Source organism: Cataglyphis hispanica, chromosome 16 (assembly GCF_021464435.1).
Source record: "Cataglyphis hispanica isolate Lineage 1 chromosome 16, ULB_Chis1_1.0, whole genome shotgun sequence".
Classification (NCBI taxonomy): Eukaryota; Metazoa; Arthropoda; class Insecta; order Hymenoptera; family Formicidae; genus Cataglyphis; species Cataglyphis hispanica.
In genome coordinates this window covers 2790455-2809588 of record NC_065969.1, presented here as the reverse complement: position 1 = coordinate 2809588, position 19134 = coordinate 2790455, and the positions used below count along the sequence as shown (strand labels likewise).

Sequence of the window (19134 nt, the reverse complement as noted above, 5' to 3'; positions counted from 1 at the left end):
AGTACGATCCTCGCATTGTGAAAACGGGATAGAAGTCCGACGCGAAGACGCGACGACGCGAAAACGCGGTTATGCGGTTACGCGACTCTCTCGTTGCTCGTACGCTCCGATGACAAGCAACAAGGCAACGCACTAAGTCCTCCACAGATGTGCGTGCCACATATGAGTCATTGTACGACTCGTGGCAATGCAGTATGGACACGCGACGACGCGAAAACCGTCCGCGGCACGATGACGGGACACGGGAGCGGCGTCGCGACGCGAAAACCGTCCGCGGCACGTTGACGGAACCGACGCCGCGATAAGCCGTCCGCGGCACGATGACAGCACTAACGATACGACGAGCCGTCCGCGGCACGATGACAGCGACGACGGCGTTGGGTGCTTGGTTTCCCCTTCTCAGTAACCTCAGGAGGTCTTTAAGACCCTTAAGGTACCATCCGGGTACTATGCCCTCCCACCACGCCAAGGTTACACCCTGGGAGGGTATTATACGTATATAATTTTGTAATATGATATATATCGTATTACAAAATTATATACATATAACGTGAGATTATTATATTTGAGAATAAGAAATGTAGAGAAAAATCATTAAAAAAATTTTGTTAATAATTTTCAACTTCTATTGTTTTGATTTTGAATAAATAAATTGCGTGAAATATTTACTTTGATATGTGTTAAAAAAATAAAAAACTATACAATAAATTACTCACCATATGCTGTTGCTACATCGCTCGATTCCTTTCTAGGCTCTTTTTTCCTCTCTTATTTATCCTTTGCTGTTTAATCGTAACACTCACAGCCACTTCCAAAAACATAATTAATTAAGGTTTATAATTGTATCACACACGATCGCAGAACACTTTGCAAGGCACTCACGATCGAGAAACAATTACACGAGATATACATTTTATTATATTAGAGAGTAATATAGAAGATACGATTCCCGCTTGACATTTATACAAGACCAAAATCATGCGTATTGTTACAAAAATAATATAGCAATCTTTTAATTAATCATTATTTTATGATCGCATTTTAGAAAAAAAATATCGGACAAAATATATTTGACTATAAGAATTAATTAAATAAATAATTATTATACGACCGGTGATCAAAAGATCGTAACGAAATTCACAATTTTTATCCCTGTTAATTCGATTTTTATTCACACTAATGAATGATTAAAAATTTGAAAAAGACTTATATTTACAATTATTTCGATACGCAATACAGTTTCCTTTTTTTATTAAAAGTAAATCATTAATTGTAATAATCATAGATTATCATTTAGGAAAATTATTTAAAAGTATGCGCAGTGTTTCGTACCACAACGTTACTGTTCGAGTGTCGCCGTACGAATGATATCCATGTATATAAACGTAAACAATAGGCAAAGGCCAAACACTATGTTATTGAAAAGTTGTTGCCGAAATATTTTACGTGCTATAATATTATATGTATACGCGGAGTATTAAAGTATATAAAATATATTTAATATTAAGATTAATTATTAATTGAACAATTGATGTATCACGAAGTCTTTCGTTATGTTAATTACTCAATTCTGCGATTTGATTATTTAATTGCGCGATAATTTTAATCCGAATCATGCCGAAGGATAAAGCATTGAACGAAATATATTTAACTTTACTAAAATACTAACTTACTAATATATTTAAATTACGTTTAGTTAATATTAAATTATAATTATTATTTAAGATAAGCAAAAGCAACTAATTATTAATCTTATCAAATTATGTCACGATACTTGACGCGATCGCGTTTAGAAAAGAAATTTAACGGAGCGTCTCGCACTGTTACTGTTTACTGCTCGAGGATCGCCACACGAATGATAACACGTATGAAAGGAATTTCTCGCCTCACTACAATTCTATTCAAATGTTTTTGTATGAATAATAACAAAGCCGAGATACGTAAATAATAGCGCGCCAATGTTTACGTCGACAAGACAATACCATGTTACTAAAAAGTCGTTGCCGAAATATTTCACATATCATATTATAATATATGTATACGCGGAGGAGAGAGAGAGAAAATATTAGTATATAAAATATATTTTAAATTATAATTAATTATTTATTAATTGATTGACATATCACGAAATCTTCTGTTATGTGTGTTAATTACTCGTTTTTACGATTTAATTGTTTTTAATTGCGCTAATCTGATAATGAATCATATTTATCTGCCATCAAAAAAGTTAAACGATAAAGCGTGAGACAAAATATATTTAACTTTAAATATTTTAAAATAATTGTTATTATTTATAAAGATTGTAACAAGACAATATTATATGATACACGATTTTAATTCCTGTCACTTGTATTCTCTTTATTAAATGTATATATACATTGTGCGAAATACGCGCTTCGAGATTTATCGTAGCAATATAATTATGTTTAGGTATATTAAATTACAATTATTATTAAAGAATGTGTAAAAAATAACTAGTTAATAATCTTATCAAATTATTTCCTTGTCGCGATCGCGTTTAAGTCTCACACTGCTACCTTACTACACGAAAATCGCCGTGCGAATGATAAGATGTAAGAAAGGAATTTGATTGTCTCGCCCCACTACTTTTATTCAAGTATCTCCTATGAATAACAACGCCATGACGTAAACAATGTTTACGCGCGTCAATGTTTACGTTGTCAAGACCGAATACCATGTTATTGAAAAGTCGTTGCCGAAATATTTTACGTACTATAAAATATATATGCGAAATATTAAATTATATAAATATTTTAAATTATAGATCAATTATTTATTAAACGATTAATCACGGAGTTTATCGTTATGATAATTATCCGATTTTGCGATTTGATCGTTTTATAACACGTTCTTAATTCAAATTATATTTAAATCATCGAATAGTCAAATGATATATAACATCGCGAACAAAATATATTTTATTCTATATGTTGTTAAAGAAATAATTATTGTCCGTAAAAAGCGCAACTATAATTTATAATTTAGTGTCTTATTATTTTAATTCTTATTTAATTAAATAAATAAATTTTTCAAGAATTATACGATTCGAGACATATCGTCGCGATATATGTATATATATATAGTTACATATTATTTATAAATGTTAATTAATTATTAATTATATTATAATAGCAAACAATTTCCCAATACTAATCGCGATCGCGTTTGGAGAATTCGACGGAGCACGACTACTTTGCTCGAGTGTCGCCGCGCGAATGATAACAGAGTCGAGGTGCGTAAGTAATAGCGCGCCAATGTTTATGTCGCCAAGGCCGAATACTATGTTATTGATAATTCGCTGCTGAAATATTTTACGTATTATAACATGTGTATATATATATATATATATATATATATATATATATATAGTGTGTGTGTGTGTATATGTTAATATATGGGAAAAATTAAATTACGAACAATTTAAATTATAGGTCTCAATTTATTGAACGATTTATTTAACGATTAATGTATCGCTGAGCTTATCGTTATGTTAATTACGTGATTCTGCAATTTGATCGTTTTACTCTGTAATTACTAATTTAATATCAGCAGTTATAAGACTGGCTATTTTTAATAAATATCTTATTGATGATACGATTAATTATCTTGATATGCACTATATGTTATTTCGTCAATGAAAAAATATGACATTATTGTAATTTGACATCTCGAATATCAAAGGAATTAATATGTCAGTGATTTTATTCATTTGACACAACTACTTTTGAAAAACAAAAAAATTGTAGTACACTCCACTCATATGTTGAAAGACTGTCATTATTGGCATATTTTTGCGTATTTTAACAGCTGTCTTAATGTCAAATGCACGTGCAGCTGTCAAATTTATTCGAGGCATATTGCTTTCATGGTAAATCTTTTAGTATTAATATATAATATAAAATTAAGATATAATAAATATAAAATATAAAATAATATAATATAAAATTAAAAAATAATTAATAACTATATATAAAATAATAAAATAATTGAAATAATGATACAAATGATGCGCGCTGTATGATACTTTGTATTATGTATTTACATTATACATAATTATACGTGCAGAGATCATGTATATACATATAAAGATAATTTAATAACCGGAACATAAAAATCGGAAGAAAATAACGAATCATGATGCAGTTGTTATATGGAGAGGGTGTGCGGTAAAAGTAATAAATTGCATGATACTTTAGCATAGAAGCACAGTGCGCGTTGCAAGAGTATCCAAGTAACAGCTCGTTTTAGCCAAGTGTCTAATCAATTATTGTATGTTATAATTAATTATATTAATTTCGGACATAATTCTATTGAGATGCAATTATAATAAAAAAATATTGGTATAATATATTTATATATAATAACTTCTCTATTTTTTTTTTAAATTGCTTATCTCTTATATTGAGTCTATATACTAACAGTGATAATTGTAATATAATTGTAATATAATTGTATAATGGTAATGGTAATAAAAAAATTGTTTAATTACAAAGATGATGATTGCTTTGATTTGCAAATACAAGATGTTAATGAATTAACGTGCTAATCATCTAACGTGTTCGAGTTGCTTACGAAATATTACGGCGTCGATAGCAGAAGGAAGTAAGTGCGAAAGCGGAAAGTATTTCTAATTTCCGGTGGAAAGTGGCATTTATATGCTAAAATTGAAAAGAGTGTCTTGCTTCGCTTGAGGAACGAGCCATCGGAACAGAGCGCAGTACTATTTCAGGTAAACGCGAATTCATTCTCGTGTTGTATTTTTCTCTGAGGAGAGAAAGAACGTTTCGACGACCGTGAGCTTGAGTCGCGAAATGTCGCGTCATCGAAGAAACGTGCATAACTAACGTGTGGAACTAACAAGCGTAATTGCAGATTTCAAACTCCCGTTTACACGGCCATGATTTTTATCGCAATTTAAGCGATACGTATGAATTAAGCTTCTTTAAGTTCGGCTTTCCATTAATCGGAAAAATTAAATAATATAATATATAATTTTTTATCTAAAATATATTGTAAAAGATAAAAAAATATATACATATAATAAAAAACAAAACATAAGTAATCTAATGTGAAAAGAAAATTAATAAAAGACTCTTATAATCTTTAACTGAAACGGTTAACTGAAGCGGATACATTACATAAGTAAAGTCATTGCTAAAGATTGAATTAAAATTGATTTGAGAGTAGAATTATGTTTGTATATATAAAATTAATATTTAATTTAGTGAAAATTTATAAATAATTACACAATAATTATAAAGTACAATCTATAGAATTTATAATATTCCATTCGTTTGTTCGTTTGAAGAGAATCTAGTTTTATACGCTTCAAAGCAGTTGCAGTAAACTTTTTATTTTTAATATATGTAATTAAGAAATAATTATTTAAAAAAATATTTAATTGTTTGACATTGACCAAAAAAAATTATATTCATGAACATAAAATCATTGAATAATCATCGAAAGGCCAATTGATTTTTAAGAGTTTTATTTATTTTGAAAGAACTCTCGTATAATTTTGGAATTTTACTTGTGTATTTTTTAGCAAACTATATTATTTTAATTGAGAATACACAATTTTCTTTCTCTTTCTCGCACGTAGAACAAATAATAATTTTGTCGACAGAATATGTTTTTGCATCAAATGACATTTCATTGCGTAACCACGAAATTATCGAGGCAATTATTGATGCAATTGCCAGAATGTCAAAAAAGCGCATGCAGGCAATTGCTCAAATTAGAATTATGAAAATTACAAAGCTGATGTCATATGTATCATTTTGTGTCTCCAGAAAAAAAAAATTTAATTCAGCAATGCAAATTTAAATAACGCTTAATCAATTAAATTATTAAATATAATATATTAAATATAATATATTAAAAAATAATACAAAATATATAAATATATTAATGATTATCCTGCTGATTATAATCGTTAAATTTTTTATGTATTTTTTTCTAAAATATATAATATTAAATATAATATAATATATAATAATTTCTATAATATATAATATTTTCACTTTTTTTATTTTAATTATACGTGTTACTCTTTAATTAATATATAATTTATAAAAATTATATAACAGATACAATCTTATAAAAATCTACAATTATTATTCGTGTAGGAAGAATTACACTACTCATCGTCAGTATTATTTATTTTATGCAATTAAATGTACATATCACACGCATATTTTTAAGCGTTTCCGAAATAAATGCAGAATTAATTGTATTTAACTTGACGGCTCGCTCTTTTTGCGTTTACGTAACATTTCGAAGACAGCGTTAATAATCCGTCTGTGACCGTAATACGATTACTCAGGATATAAATGTTACACTTCAATTCTTCTGATACTTTAATTTTCACGTAATCGGCTCACGGTTCATGCTCGTTTCCAGGCATGCCATGATGAGAAAGAAGAGAAGTATCGACGCGGAGAGAAACGGATGGTTATATTCATCCCGACAGCTAATACAGATGCCCCCAAAAAGAACGAGCTATACCGGCAATTACTTATACGCTCCTTTTAATTATACTTTCGGCGATGATTCTAATCCGAAGTATCAGATTGATTTCCAGGACCGCAGACAACCTCAACAGCATGATTTGCTGCGCAGAAATCGTGAGTTTTCAAATACCAGCGTAGAATTTAATTAACTTAATTAGATACGAATAACTGTGTATTTAGTTTATAATCGGCACTTATATTTAGACCAATAAAATAAAAAATAATAAATTAATTAAGAGTAATGTTAAATTCTAAATAATGTAACAAAATCCAATATTTGCCAATATTTATTTAGCCGCTATATTTTTTGATATTAATGCTAATAATATTAATAATTAATTTTAGTAATAATTTTTAATTATAAAATAATTTGTCATCATTGTTCTTTTGTTAATTACATTTGATTTAATTACATTTAAGTATTTTGATAGTAAATGACTTTAAATGAAACAAGAAATGAAAGCAAAAAAAATGAAAAAAAATATTATTAATTATTTTTGTTAAGCTAATAAATTTTAGGAAACAAATATACGTAGGACCTTAGAACAACATTATGTATTTTCGTATAAAATATGCAATTGAATTACAAGGCAAATACGGAATATTCACCGTTGTTACTGTACCGTAAAATTCAAACGAGTTTCACTTGGGAACCCGCGATAACAAAAAGAAACGCCCAATATTGCCTCGTACAGAACATAATTATAATGCTCGCTGGTGCTATAAAGTGGCTTTCATGAAAAATACTCGTGCAACGCATAGGTCTTTTTATTTGTGTAAGACCCAGAAGTATTAAAGTTTCACATTATGAAACGTACACGATAATTGCATGATATTAAAGCCACAAATCGTATTCAAGAATTATATTATAAGAAAACGACAAACTAAACTGTCTTAAGACAAAAATGCATATATAATAAAATAATTTTTAAAATATATTTTTCTATCTGTGAGAAGACATATTTAAAACTAGTTATAATAAAAAAATATTATATATACATTTTTGAAATAATTATTTTAAAATTCTAAATGCTCTCATCATTACTGATTTAAGAAACAATTTTCCTTAAAATTTTCGTAAAATTGATAACTGTCAAAAATTTTATAGAACAGTTAACGTCCAACGTTCTCAATGAATGGTCTCAAAGAAGGATACCAAACATTTTTTTTATTATTAAATCGCGAATAAAAGGCGTCGCGCGCGTTTCTGTTCAATGTCCTCGATTCCTATTCTCGATGCATTGATGCAGCTTTACAAGCAGATGCGCGAGTTCCCATGAACCCATCCGCCAATGACCTATACCGCGACTGGAGTCGCAATACGAACGAAAGGGAAAATCATCTTCGGAGAGAAGGGATTCGCCATTCTCTCCTTTCGTAGGATCTTCAAGACACACTTACGACCCGGATGGTGAATATGGTAGTCGCGTAACATTCATGGTGCTATCTCGAGCAATCGTCCTGCTCGCGCTAGGCATCTGTATCACAGTGTATATCGTTAGGGCGAAAGCGATAAGTCTCGTCGTTTCTCTGCTCTCGCAGGATTTCGAATCGCATCAACTGTAATCGCCGCTCGCGAAGTAAGTAAAGGAACGATGGCAGACTCATCTTCGTAAATCACTTCTTTGCCTTCGTACTAACACGCGCCGCTATTTCATATGTTATCGTCATATGTCACGCGTTGACAGATAATTGTCATTTAATTGAGCTCACGATGCATCCATCGAATGTTGACGATTACCTCGCGAATGCAAAGGCCCACTTACATCGATAAGGAGATAATGTTGCAGCAGGTTTCAATGTAATGTTGTTGTGAAAATTTCACTAAATTTCTAATTGTATGAAGAGCATTTAACTTTTTCCCTTCATCTCCTCTCATGCATTTCTCTCTTTCGTTCCATTACTTTATAACAGTATAATCAATACGACAAATTATAGGTAATATAAAACGTAATAGGTAATTTAAAACGCAATTTGCCGCCATTAAAATATAAAATTTATTAAAGGAAAAAGATGTATTCATTCTAAAATTTTTTCTAAAATTTGTTCCACAGATATGGCTAGCATGTTACCATGGTTGTTGTCAATATCGCTATTAAGTGTTCCAAAATTTGCGGTTCATACGGGTCCCAGTATCTTATCCAGGGACCTTCAAGCACCTGCGTTGCCATTAACTTCATCGATTTCGACTTCACGATTCCCTTCGATGCATGTAAGAAAAACAAGAGAGAACGAAAAATTTAATATAAAAATTTAATATAAAATTTAATATAAATATTATAAAATTATTTAATTTCTTTACATTAAAAAAAATTTGAAGTTTGAAACACATATCTGTGTTCTTTTAAAAATATATAATATATATAATATTATCGATTATTTATTTATGCACGCGAACAAATCTAAATTATTTTTATATTTGTAAATCAAATTAAAATTTTTGGCTCATAAACTGACATATATCTAATGATAATTTATCTCGCGTATCGATCAATCACAGCTCATCAATCATAGAGGTTCTACATTGGCTTCTGATGAAAATGTTGGCTCTCGAAATTGTGACTCTTACGGTAATCCGCCGGTGAGGAAATCCCCGTACATAGGTAATCTTTATGGATCGACACCGCAATTAACGCGGCATAGCGTTTCTACATCGAATCTAGGAGGAAGCGATCTTTCAAGGCATGTTGGAGGAGCTATCGATGCATTTCGCACGGATCCTCACTCGGTCAATCAATTGGATTTTCATGATTTCGACGATGGTTTCGAGCCGGGATATATTGCGGATGACTACGTCGGCCCTGCTATGGAACTAGTGAGTGCAATGTTTTTTATTGCAAAATTTTTAGGCGAGAATTCGCAGTCCGAGATTCCGCAATATCTGCATCAGCAGATTTTGAAGAAAGTTGCTCGAACAGCTCTCGCAATTGAAGCTCATTATAATTCGTGACTAAAAAATTTATATGATTTGTGATATCATTTAATATATTTAATATTTATTTTGTATGTAAGATTTGTTTTAATTCCTACAATATTTTTCAAACTAAACGAGATATTAGATCTTAATTTTATCAGAAATTATAGATCATTTCGAATGGGTTCAAGTTATTAAAATATATTGCGAATCATTTTTTAATGAGAGTAATTTTTGCGATAAACGTAAATAATATTTATAAGTAAATAACTGATTAATATATCTCACAATTGCGACGCATATTTATTTTACTTGTCAGAAATTTCATAAAAGCTTTTCTTGCATTTCACAATAAAATTAATTGTCCTGTATATCCATATATCGAAACAATTAAAAAATTTTTAAAAGGTTTAATGGAATGATTTTTATAGAAATAAAAAGAATTAAATTACCTTTACTAACGTTTTAAGAAAGCATTTTTTGATTCATGTTTATAAGAACCTTTTTGTTCAGAATTAAATTTTCTATAAAATCTCAAAGTTTAGCCGGAATGTTTGGACTCTATATACATAAATTATTATATTGTATATTAAAGATTTTTTTCACTTGTATTATTTACAATTATATATATATATTTTTTTTTTTTTGACAGATGTACGCTTGGTCCACAATTGATTTTGAATTTGACAGTACCGAGGCAAGAGATAACGCTATATTCGACGGCGACTATATCGCGGAAAATAATTTGCCTCTTGGTCTAGATGTTTGGCGCGATAAAATCTTCATTACTTTACCAAAATGGAAGATTGGCATCCCGGTGACTCTGGCTACTGTGCCAAGACATTCCAAGAAAAGGAATCCCAAACTAAAACCTTACCCTAATTGGCAGTGGCATCAGTCAGGTGATTTTTTTACGTTAATTGTTAAAATTATGTCAAAAAACTTACTCCGAGATTTTATTCTATGCATGTTATTACCTTTGATAATTGTTTTTACTATACATATATTATAACAGTTTTGCCACTTATTTAGCTTTAAATTTATGTGAATTATTATTGAATTAATCGAGAATTTTGAAAACTATAACAATCTTCTCTGCTTTGTTTCATGAGTTTAAATCTAATGACAATTTTCTCCAAGAATGAATTAAATTATATTTAATTTATGTAAAATTAGAACAAAGAGTGTGAAAATGTAAGAAATAGCAGTATAAGATTATTATCACGCAATCGGGAAAGTGCGGAAACTGAATAAATAAATTTCCCACAAATTATCTCTTGCGATATAATAAACGAGCCTTCCATTATTTCTTGTTCGAAACAAAAGTAAACTGTCGTATTATTTTTTAAATTAACTTGTGAGAAAGCAGACAAACAATTGAGCAAACAATTTAAAAAATATCTTTACTAAAGAATAAAAGGACATATTTTTCAACTTTTTACATTCTGCTGAAAAATACAGAGAGTTTTTATATTTAATATAAATTTTCCATGAAATCTGCTATTATTTAAATCATTTCTGCATTTTTTATTCTATTCGTGTTTATAATCCTAGAAAACTGCGAGGGATTGACATCGGTCTTCCGAATCCAAGTGGACGAATGCGATCGACTGTGGGTCCTCGATTCCGGAAAGATCGAGCTCGCTATAAAGTCCAAGCAATTATGCCCGCCTGCCATATTCATATTCGATCTACGCACTAACAATCTCATCAGAAAGTACACCCTGCCGGACGAACAGATCAAGCAAGATTCCCTCTACATCAACATCGCGGTTGACATCAGGAACAACGACTGCGGCTCCGCGGTGGCTTACCTGAGCGACGTATGGCGATATGGTATCGTGGTGTACGACTTCTTCAAGGACACCACTTTCCGAGTCGAGCATCACTTCTTCTATCCCGATCCATTGGCGTCCAGGTACGAGCTGCACGGTATAAAGTTTCAATGGACCGACGGAATATTCGGGATCGCGCTCAGTCCCGTAGACATTCGCGGCGACAGAACCCTATTCTTCCATCCGATGTCCAGTTTTCGAGAGTTCGCCGTGTCCACGTCGATCTTCAGGGACAAGGGTACCGCGGATCAAAACACGGAGGAGTTCATGCCCGTGGGTAGACCCAGAGCCAAGGACTACGGCCATTCCTCCGGATCTGCGATCGATCGGGACGGTGTCATGTTCTTCAACATGGTAACGAGAGACTCGGTCTGGTGCTGGGACACTAGAAAGGAGTACATACCCCAGAATTTAGGGGTGATTGGGACGAGCAACGTGTCCTTGGTGTTTCCGAATGACATTAAAGTGGATCACGAGACGGAGCAAAGTGTGTGGCTGCTCTCGAATCGATTGCCTATGTATTTGTACGGTACTCTTAACAGCGGAAAGATTAATTACAGGATACTTAAAGCGAACGTCAAGGAAGCTGTCAGAGACACAGTCTGCGATCCTAATTACATAGTTCCTGACTCAGATCCGAGCCTCGACGACAATTGCTGAAAAAATCCCTCTAGAATTTTCTTTTCTTTTTTTAAGTTATTCCGTATATATTTATGATTATCGCGAGTTATAAAATATGAAGAACTGAATTAAACGAATACGTCAGTGAATACGTCTTTGTGTAATATAAATATTCAGCACATTATTTAAATATTACTATAAGTAATGCAGCTTTCTTTTAATCCAATTACCAATGACTAGTTTATCATATATAAAATTTTTAACATATAAATATATTTTGCATGTACATAAATTTAAGTGAATAAGAAACTTTTATTAGAAAATATATATAAAATTTTAAATTATATAATATATATATATATATATATATATATATATATATATATATATCTCAAATATATATGTATATTAATTACAGAAATATGTTTTCCTATAGCATAACATTTCAATTAATTTTTATACCCCAATTATTTATAATATAATAATTATAAAAATATATTTTGTATAACTATATTTATAAAATTTTGTTTCAAATATTATTGTATTGATCATACAATATTTTTTTTATAATTTTGATAACAGGTAAAACACTTTAATTTTTAATAGCGGAAAACTGTAATTTAGTTTTTAATTTTACAGTATCTTATCTTTTTTTTCTATATGACATTGATTAATTTTCAATTATATCAAACAAATGATTGACATAGGCTTCGTTATTGAAAATGTGCGGAATTTCTGGTAGAAGCTTTTGATGATGTTTCCGATACAGTGCTGTTTGAAAACTCTTCCAGCAGGCTTCCATCTCCCGCTGAAACCGGTGTTTTTGTACTATCATCGTTTTTCTCGTACAGAGAATAAAAGCTATCGTCTTGCTGCAACTCGTCATCTTCTTGATTCATCCTGAAAAATCGATGAATCGAAAATATATTTGCCTTCACGTAAACATCTGCATCCTCGTCTTCGTTTCTTACGTCGTCTCGTACCATCGTTTCTAATAAATCTGAAGTTTCGACATTCTCAGATCTCGATATTGCATCGTCATTTGTTGTTTCTAAATTCATTACTGACTCTCTTCTATGATTTTCTAACGTAACTTCGCTATCCGAAAGTTGCGTCAAGCTTTGCAGTTCTTCTTCGTCACTTGATCTTAGCATCGATTGATTAATTAAATTAAATTCCTCTTTAATAAATGACGAAGACAATTGCGATGCATTCTCAGAAACGCGATTAAATGTACTCTTCTCGCTTTGATTGACTATCATGTCAAATGAATTATTATTACTACTATTAGATAATTGCGAGGCTGGACTATTATTAATCCTTCTAAAAGACGAATTATTTTCATATATTGTCTTTTCAGAAGACACGTCGATTGCACTTATATACTTTTTATCTGACAAATTATCAGGATTATCATGCAGCGAGTTGACAGATGACGTGACGTCTACACCATCCGGTCGACTGTCATTCGAATTGGCATGCAAAATCTGTTGACGTAACGAGATTGTATCTTCACGCTTGTCATTGTCTTCTTCCTCAGGGCTTGTATTGTTTGCGGTAAAGTTCGATAATGGAAAATCAGTGTTGTTCGCAATGACGTTACTTATATCTCCATATTCCTCGATTCGTTCGGCCGATGACATGATGTCATGTACATTTTCCTCTGACATCTCGACGCTAAAGTCTCTTAATACGCACACCAAAAGAATATTCATTGTTTCAATATTCTCGGCGCTCGAGCGCGCGTCTTCTTGGGATCCGACAGAATCCTCTATTATCGTGGTATCCGATTCGTGGGAAGCTTGTTCCTGATCTATAAATATTATGCACAAGTCGCGATTGTCCTCTCCGGCGACGCGATTGACACTGGCATTGGGAAATGACGAACTTCTGAGATTGCCTCGATCCGCCGTTATCCGTTCGAGGTCAAAATCGAACGACGACGAATCCCGATCCCATTGCACGACCGTCTCGTTGTTCATCCGACAGACGAATTCCGTGTTGAGGTCCTCGCGGCAGAATGTCGGGAAACTCGGGAAGGACTCGCCGATCCTAGTCTGAGCGCGTCGGAAGATCCTCGTCACGACCTCGGGCTTGAAGAAGAAGGCGCTATGCAACGTGCTGGCGATATTGTCGTCGACGATATCGCGCTGCTGGCTCTCGCGGGATCTCGCGTTCTCCATAAATTGACGGTGCAGGTTCTTGTTAGTCAGTATAACTCCCCGAGGATGAAGGGTCCACTCGATGTTTCTCGTGATTTCCCTGAGATTCAGTGACACGCACGCTTGACCCGCGTGTAGCTCGGAGCTGCTGTTAGCATTTCTTTGCGGTTCGAACGAAGGGATCCCAGTTTCCTCGCCATTAACTACCGGAAGATGATTGAAAACGCTCGTGGAAGTGTCGACATTTTCCTCGTATTTTTCTGGCATCTCGTATTTTGAATCGTGTTTTTCTTCGACTTTCAGTTCTCCTTTATCTTCTAACGATATATACTCGTCGTAAACTTTTAAGGCGTTCGACTCTTCGATCAATTGCTTGCAACTCGAATTTTGTCCTCTTGTTACATCCATTTCTTTTTGCTCTTCCAGCAAAGTAAGATCGTTGTAAGATGTATAAATGTTTATCCCTGTCACTTCAGATTCCCCTGTCAGTTGTTCGTAATTCAGCGATGATTCGCGATTCTTTTTCTCTTCCAATTTTTTCTTATCCTCCAGCAGAGTAAGCTCATTAAAAGCCCTCAAAGCTCTCAGCTCTACGGCTTCGCGTTCCTCGTTCGGCAATTTGCGACTCGGCGACAAATCGTGCCTTCTTCTAGCTTTCGTTCCTTTCTTATTCGTCAACAACGTAAAATCATTATGAGCTTCTGAAGTTTTCGCCTCGCGTTTCTGCGATCTCGCATAATTTTTTTCCGGCAACGACGTGTTGTAAATAAAACGTGGATCGATCGATTGTCTACTTCGTTCTACCCTCCGTTCTGATCTATTTCGCGCGTTCAAGGAATCGCTCGATTCGTCATGAGCCTCGATCTGAACGTCCCTTCGATTAATCCCGGACGGTTTATCCCGATCAGTCGCGACGGCATCCCTCGTATATCCCGAAGGTCGTGCAGTTTGAGCTAAGGACATACTTCCCCAAGCAATTGTCTGCCTCGTGGGAAATGTTCTTTCGAACTTTTGCATCTGTTTCTTTAAACGGTACGCCTCCGAATACTTGAACGTGGAATCACGTCCGTTGATCTTGTCTTTCTGCTTATTGAGGATGGATACCAAATGTTTGAATTCTTTCCTATCGATATCGTGTTTTACATTTTTATCATTGATATCGATTGATCGCGCGTATTTGCCGTTTTTCGACGCATCGGTATTTCTCTTCGAGGCACGATGGCACGCGCACAATGACGTTCTCGAATTCTTATGCAGGCAATCTTTCTTGTTTGCGTCTAAATCGGTTGGCATTAGCTTACCTCGATAAGGGTGTTTTCTTCGATCAAGTTGGTCGAACCACCTTTCCTTCTGGTTTGTAGAAATAGGTCGAAGTTTCGCCTCCAGTTTCCTCACAAAAGAGGCGCATGGCTTGGCTTCTATATTTCTCGCATGTTTGCACTCGGCAGAAGGCAAAGGACAATGCATAATTTTTGCCAGTTTCTCTGCTTTTTCTCCTTCCTTATTCTTTCTCGATGATGCGTCTTCTTGAAGCTTAAGAGACTCAGTTGATTCCGCGAGATTATTTGTTCTGTCGGATGTAACGTCTCCATCTGTTGTCAATGAAACATTTTGCTTTTTGTCAGTCAAGATCTGCTCTTTCTTATCAACGGAAATAATTTTGTTATTATCTTCTTCTCCTTCTTCTCTCTCTATCTGAAAATTTTGCATGATGACTTCTTTCATCAAATTGCAATCCACAGCTTTCTCTGCATCTTTTGTCGTCTGTTTACTTCTTAAAGCATCATTAATTTCTTTCCCATCTTCCCTCTCATCTTTTTCTACCTGAGAATCTCTCGCAACGTCTTTCTTTTCCAAAGTATGATCCGCAGTTTTTCCTACATTATCTTTTTGTTCGTTTCCTGAAGCATCATCCATTTCTTCTCCATCTTTTTCCAGAGAACTGTGCCACTATTTTTTCTTTCTCCTCGGATGTTTTCCCTGTTTTCCCTACGTCTTCTTCATTCCAGTAAAATCTCTCCTGTATCCTGGCGCATGCATCCATCACGTCCTCCGCAGTTATACCCAGCAGCTTCATCGACCTTTCCGTCACGCTCAAGTCAATGACACTCGAATCGATGACACTCGAGTCGTTCGTATCGTTCGAATCGTGACTGCCACTGTTAATAATCGAAGTCAACGACTTGGAAATTCGTAAGTTGTCAAAATTAATCTTAGACGATTTCTCTGAAAGCTTGCTCAGATTCAGTAGACTCGCGTACTTGTCCCGTCTGCTTGCCGCTATATCAAGACACTCGTCATCTAAAGAATGACCGATTCTGCCGGGAATGCTCGTGATGCTTCTTTGCGTAATTCTCGCGAACCTACGAATTTTCGCCTCTTTTCGTAGCTGCGTGTACCACTTGAGGATTGCCCACCACTTGCCGGTCGAAATACCTGAAAAGATTTACGCAAAGGTCATCGGTTTAAATGAAAAAAGAGATCATTTTTTAACAAAAAAAAAAAAATTTTATTTACCCAACCATATCGTTTTTTCTGTGATAAACTCGATGAAAAGCAATGTCGAAACGCTTCCCTTGTTCCATTGTAAGAAAGTAATGACGACGACGACGACTTCCAAAACGATATCTTTTAAAAGACTAAGCACCATCCAAAATATAAGTGAGTTCTGCCATCTTCGTGTCACTATCGTGTAGATATTAGCTATGTATGCAGGAAACAAGGTACGGTCAATGACAGACCGAACCACCTCAATCCACGATAGAACTGAAGAGATTTTTCATCTTTAATTTCTGCTTTTAACATCACCGGAATATTTTTGGAAAACATTAATACAATATAAAAGAATATCTTTAACCTATATAAGTACTGCAATGCACTAACCCGTTTTAAGCCAATCGATATCTCTTACGTCTAATTCGTTGGAAACTGAGAAGTTTGAAATTTTTTCTAGCTGCTGATCCCATTTGAACCAATTCCAAATGCTACCAAACTATATACATAATGCAACACAATTAATTTAAATTAAATAAACGATACGAGTGTTAAAGTACATTAGTTTTGCGCTGCGCCCACTTTAATTATCGTATATATTTTATTTGTAATTTTTGTCATAGCAATATATAATTTGAAGAATCAATATAAATACATAATTGGAATTGTTCATAATATTTGCAACCGATATAATTTAAATGTCACGTGAAAATAATTTTTTATGCTACTTATAATTTTTCAGAATTTTACTAGAAAAAATTTAAGAGATTATTTTATTATATAAATAATATTTTTAAATTCTATACACACGAGATACTGTCACAGACGATACATTACTTAAGATACGTACCAAGCCTATGACATTTATTGATATGATTTGCAGTTCTAAAGATACAATGCCAGACATCGTATAGCCAGAGCTCCGAAATTAATTCGATCTCAAGATTATTTTTCGATCTTTCGATCATTTCTTGACTTGACGCTTTTAATTTTGAATTATTTGAATTAACGAAAATTTTCATGCAATAAATGTAGTCTACTTAACCCGATAGGTTAAGTAGACAGAACAACTGCACGTTTATCCGCTATCGATGAATGGATGATGTAAAATCTCGATGTTTCATTTTCTTTCTTTTTATATACGATTGTATAGGAAAAATTAAATTAAAAATGTTAAAGATCTTTTTCAAGAAGTTTTAGCATTTCAAATAAAAAATTAAAAGTTGGGATCCTATATTTACGAAATAAAGAAATATCTGTTCGGCGTTTGTATAATAAAATTACTATTAAATTTTCATGCCTGAAAGCCTGCAACTGATTTAACGCCTCTGCATCAAGATCATCTTAAAGAAGATAATCCATCTTGGTTATCAATTATAATTCTTTATTTGATAGTTTTTTAATTTTTTAACAATTAATTTAAACCAAATAGACGCACATATATATATTTTTTTATTTATATTCCTATATATTTTCCAGATCTTAACATCGTTTTTAAAAAGAATAAAAGAAGGATTATTGTATTATTATTCCTTTCTACACAGCTGATCCGCAAAGTTATGACAGTTCATAGTTTTCGACTTAAACTTGCCGGATTTCGAACGAGAACTTTTATGACATACAGAGATCTGGAATAGCGTTGTGCATGTAAAACTACTCATTAGCTATGTATGCAAATATAACGGCAATGTCAATTGGTTTATAATGTTATCTCGAGGTCGCTCAATGTGCGCAAACTAACGAACGCAATTTCTCAGCTGTTTTCAACTTCTTTTTTCTCGAAAATTTATCGCGGAAATATTATGCTATGCGATAACAATAATATAATTAATTATGCATGACACTCGATAAATTGTATTTTGACACGTATCAATTTACACTTTATATAAAATAATCTTACTCATCTCTCGCGTGTCGATCATTATAATGATTCAGTCACATTTCTAAGAACGTAGAAATATTTTTACTCCCCTCTTGATCTCGCAAATGCCTGTTACAATTTCGCAATCTCTCAGAATTATCTTCTTTCACTTAAACGTGGAAGTCTTCATAGAATAAACATGAGTTTTAAAAATATTTTTTTTTTTTTTTAAATAAGAATAAAGAATTTTCTTTGCAATATTTATAAAATTTTATTTAAAAAATTGGAGTAAAAGCCATTGAATTTCTATTCCATTAGGCTCATCACGCCAAGTTAACGAGCGCGATCGGAAAACTCGCAACCTCATCTGCGACGCAAAACGCGGATGAGGACTTTCGCGTGACGGACGCGAAGATCAAACGCTTGGGAAGCTGAACGGCAGAGTTACACTCTGCTTATTACGAGAGAGAAAGAGAGAGAGAGAGAACGCTCGTAAGATCTTACAAACGATTCATATAAAAAGCGCGATTGCGCCCGTTCACCAGGAGCCCCGCGATCTCCTCTCCTCGCGTTCTCCAACGCGATATATTGCCGTCCGCGTAAGTCGCGGTAGCGTACACACACACATAGATCGTGTACAGATTTATCGATGTCGGTGTCGTGGTAGCACCAAGGCACCGATGTAGGTGTATATACGCTGTCGTAGGTGTATACC

The 19134-nt window shown here is 33.4% G+C and overlaps 2 protein-coding genes across 3 annotated transcripts; one reads left to right on the top strand and one right to left on the bottom strand.

Annotated features, from left to right (window-relative positions):
• Positions 1-4516: 4516 nt before the first annotated feature.
• On the top strand, positions 4517-12154 carry LOC126855514 (protein yellow-like). Of its 2 annotated transcripts, XM_050603243.1 has the most exons (6): positions 4517-4750; positions 6424-6647; positions 8588-8745; positions 9034-9348; positions 10100-10349; positions 11002-12154. In XM_050603243.1, exons 2-6 carry the CDS (start codon positions 6431-6433, stop codon positions 11940-11942), a joined length of 1881 nt encoding a protein of 626 aa, XP_050459200.1. In that variant the 5' UTR covers positions 4517-4750; positions 6424-6430; the 3' UTR covers positions 11943-12154. The 2 variants fall into 2 exon arrangements, with proteins under 2 accessions (XP_050459200.1, XP_050459201.1); XM_050603244.1 differs by lacking the exons at positions 4517-4750; positions 6424-6647 and adding an exon at positions 7987-8113.
• A 461-nt stretch (positions 12155-12615) lies between these two features.
• On the bottom strand, positions 12616-17465 carry LOC126855715 (uncharacterized). Its single transcript, XM_050603579.1, is given in 5 exon segments — positions 12616-16004; positions 16006-16501; positions 16583-16831; positions 16949-17057; positions 17409-17465. Coding segments are annotated over 5 exon segments (4299 nt in total). The 3' UTR covers position 12616.
• Between the last annotated feature and the right edge of the window lie 1669 nt (positions 17466-19134).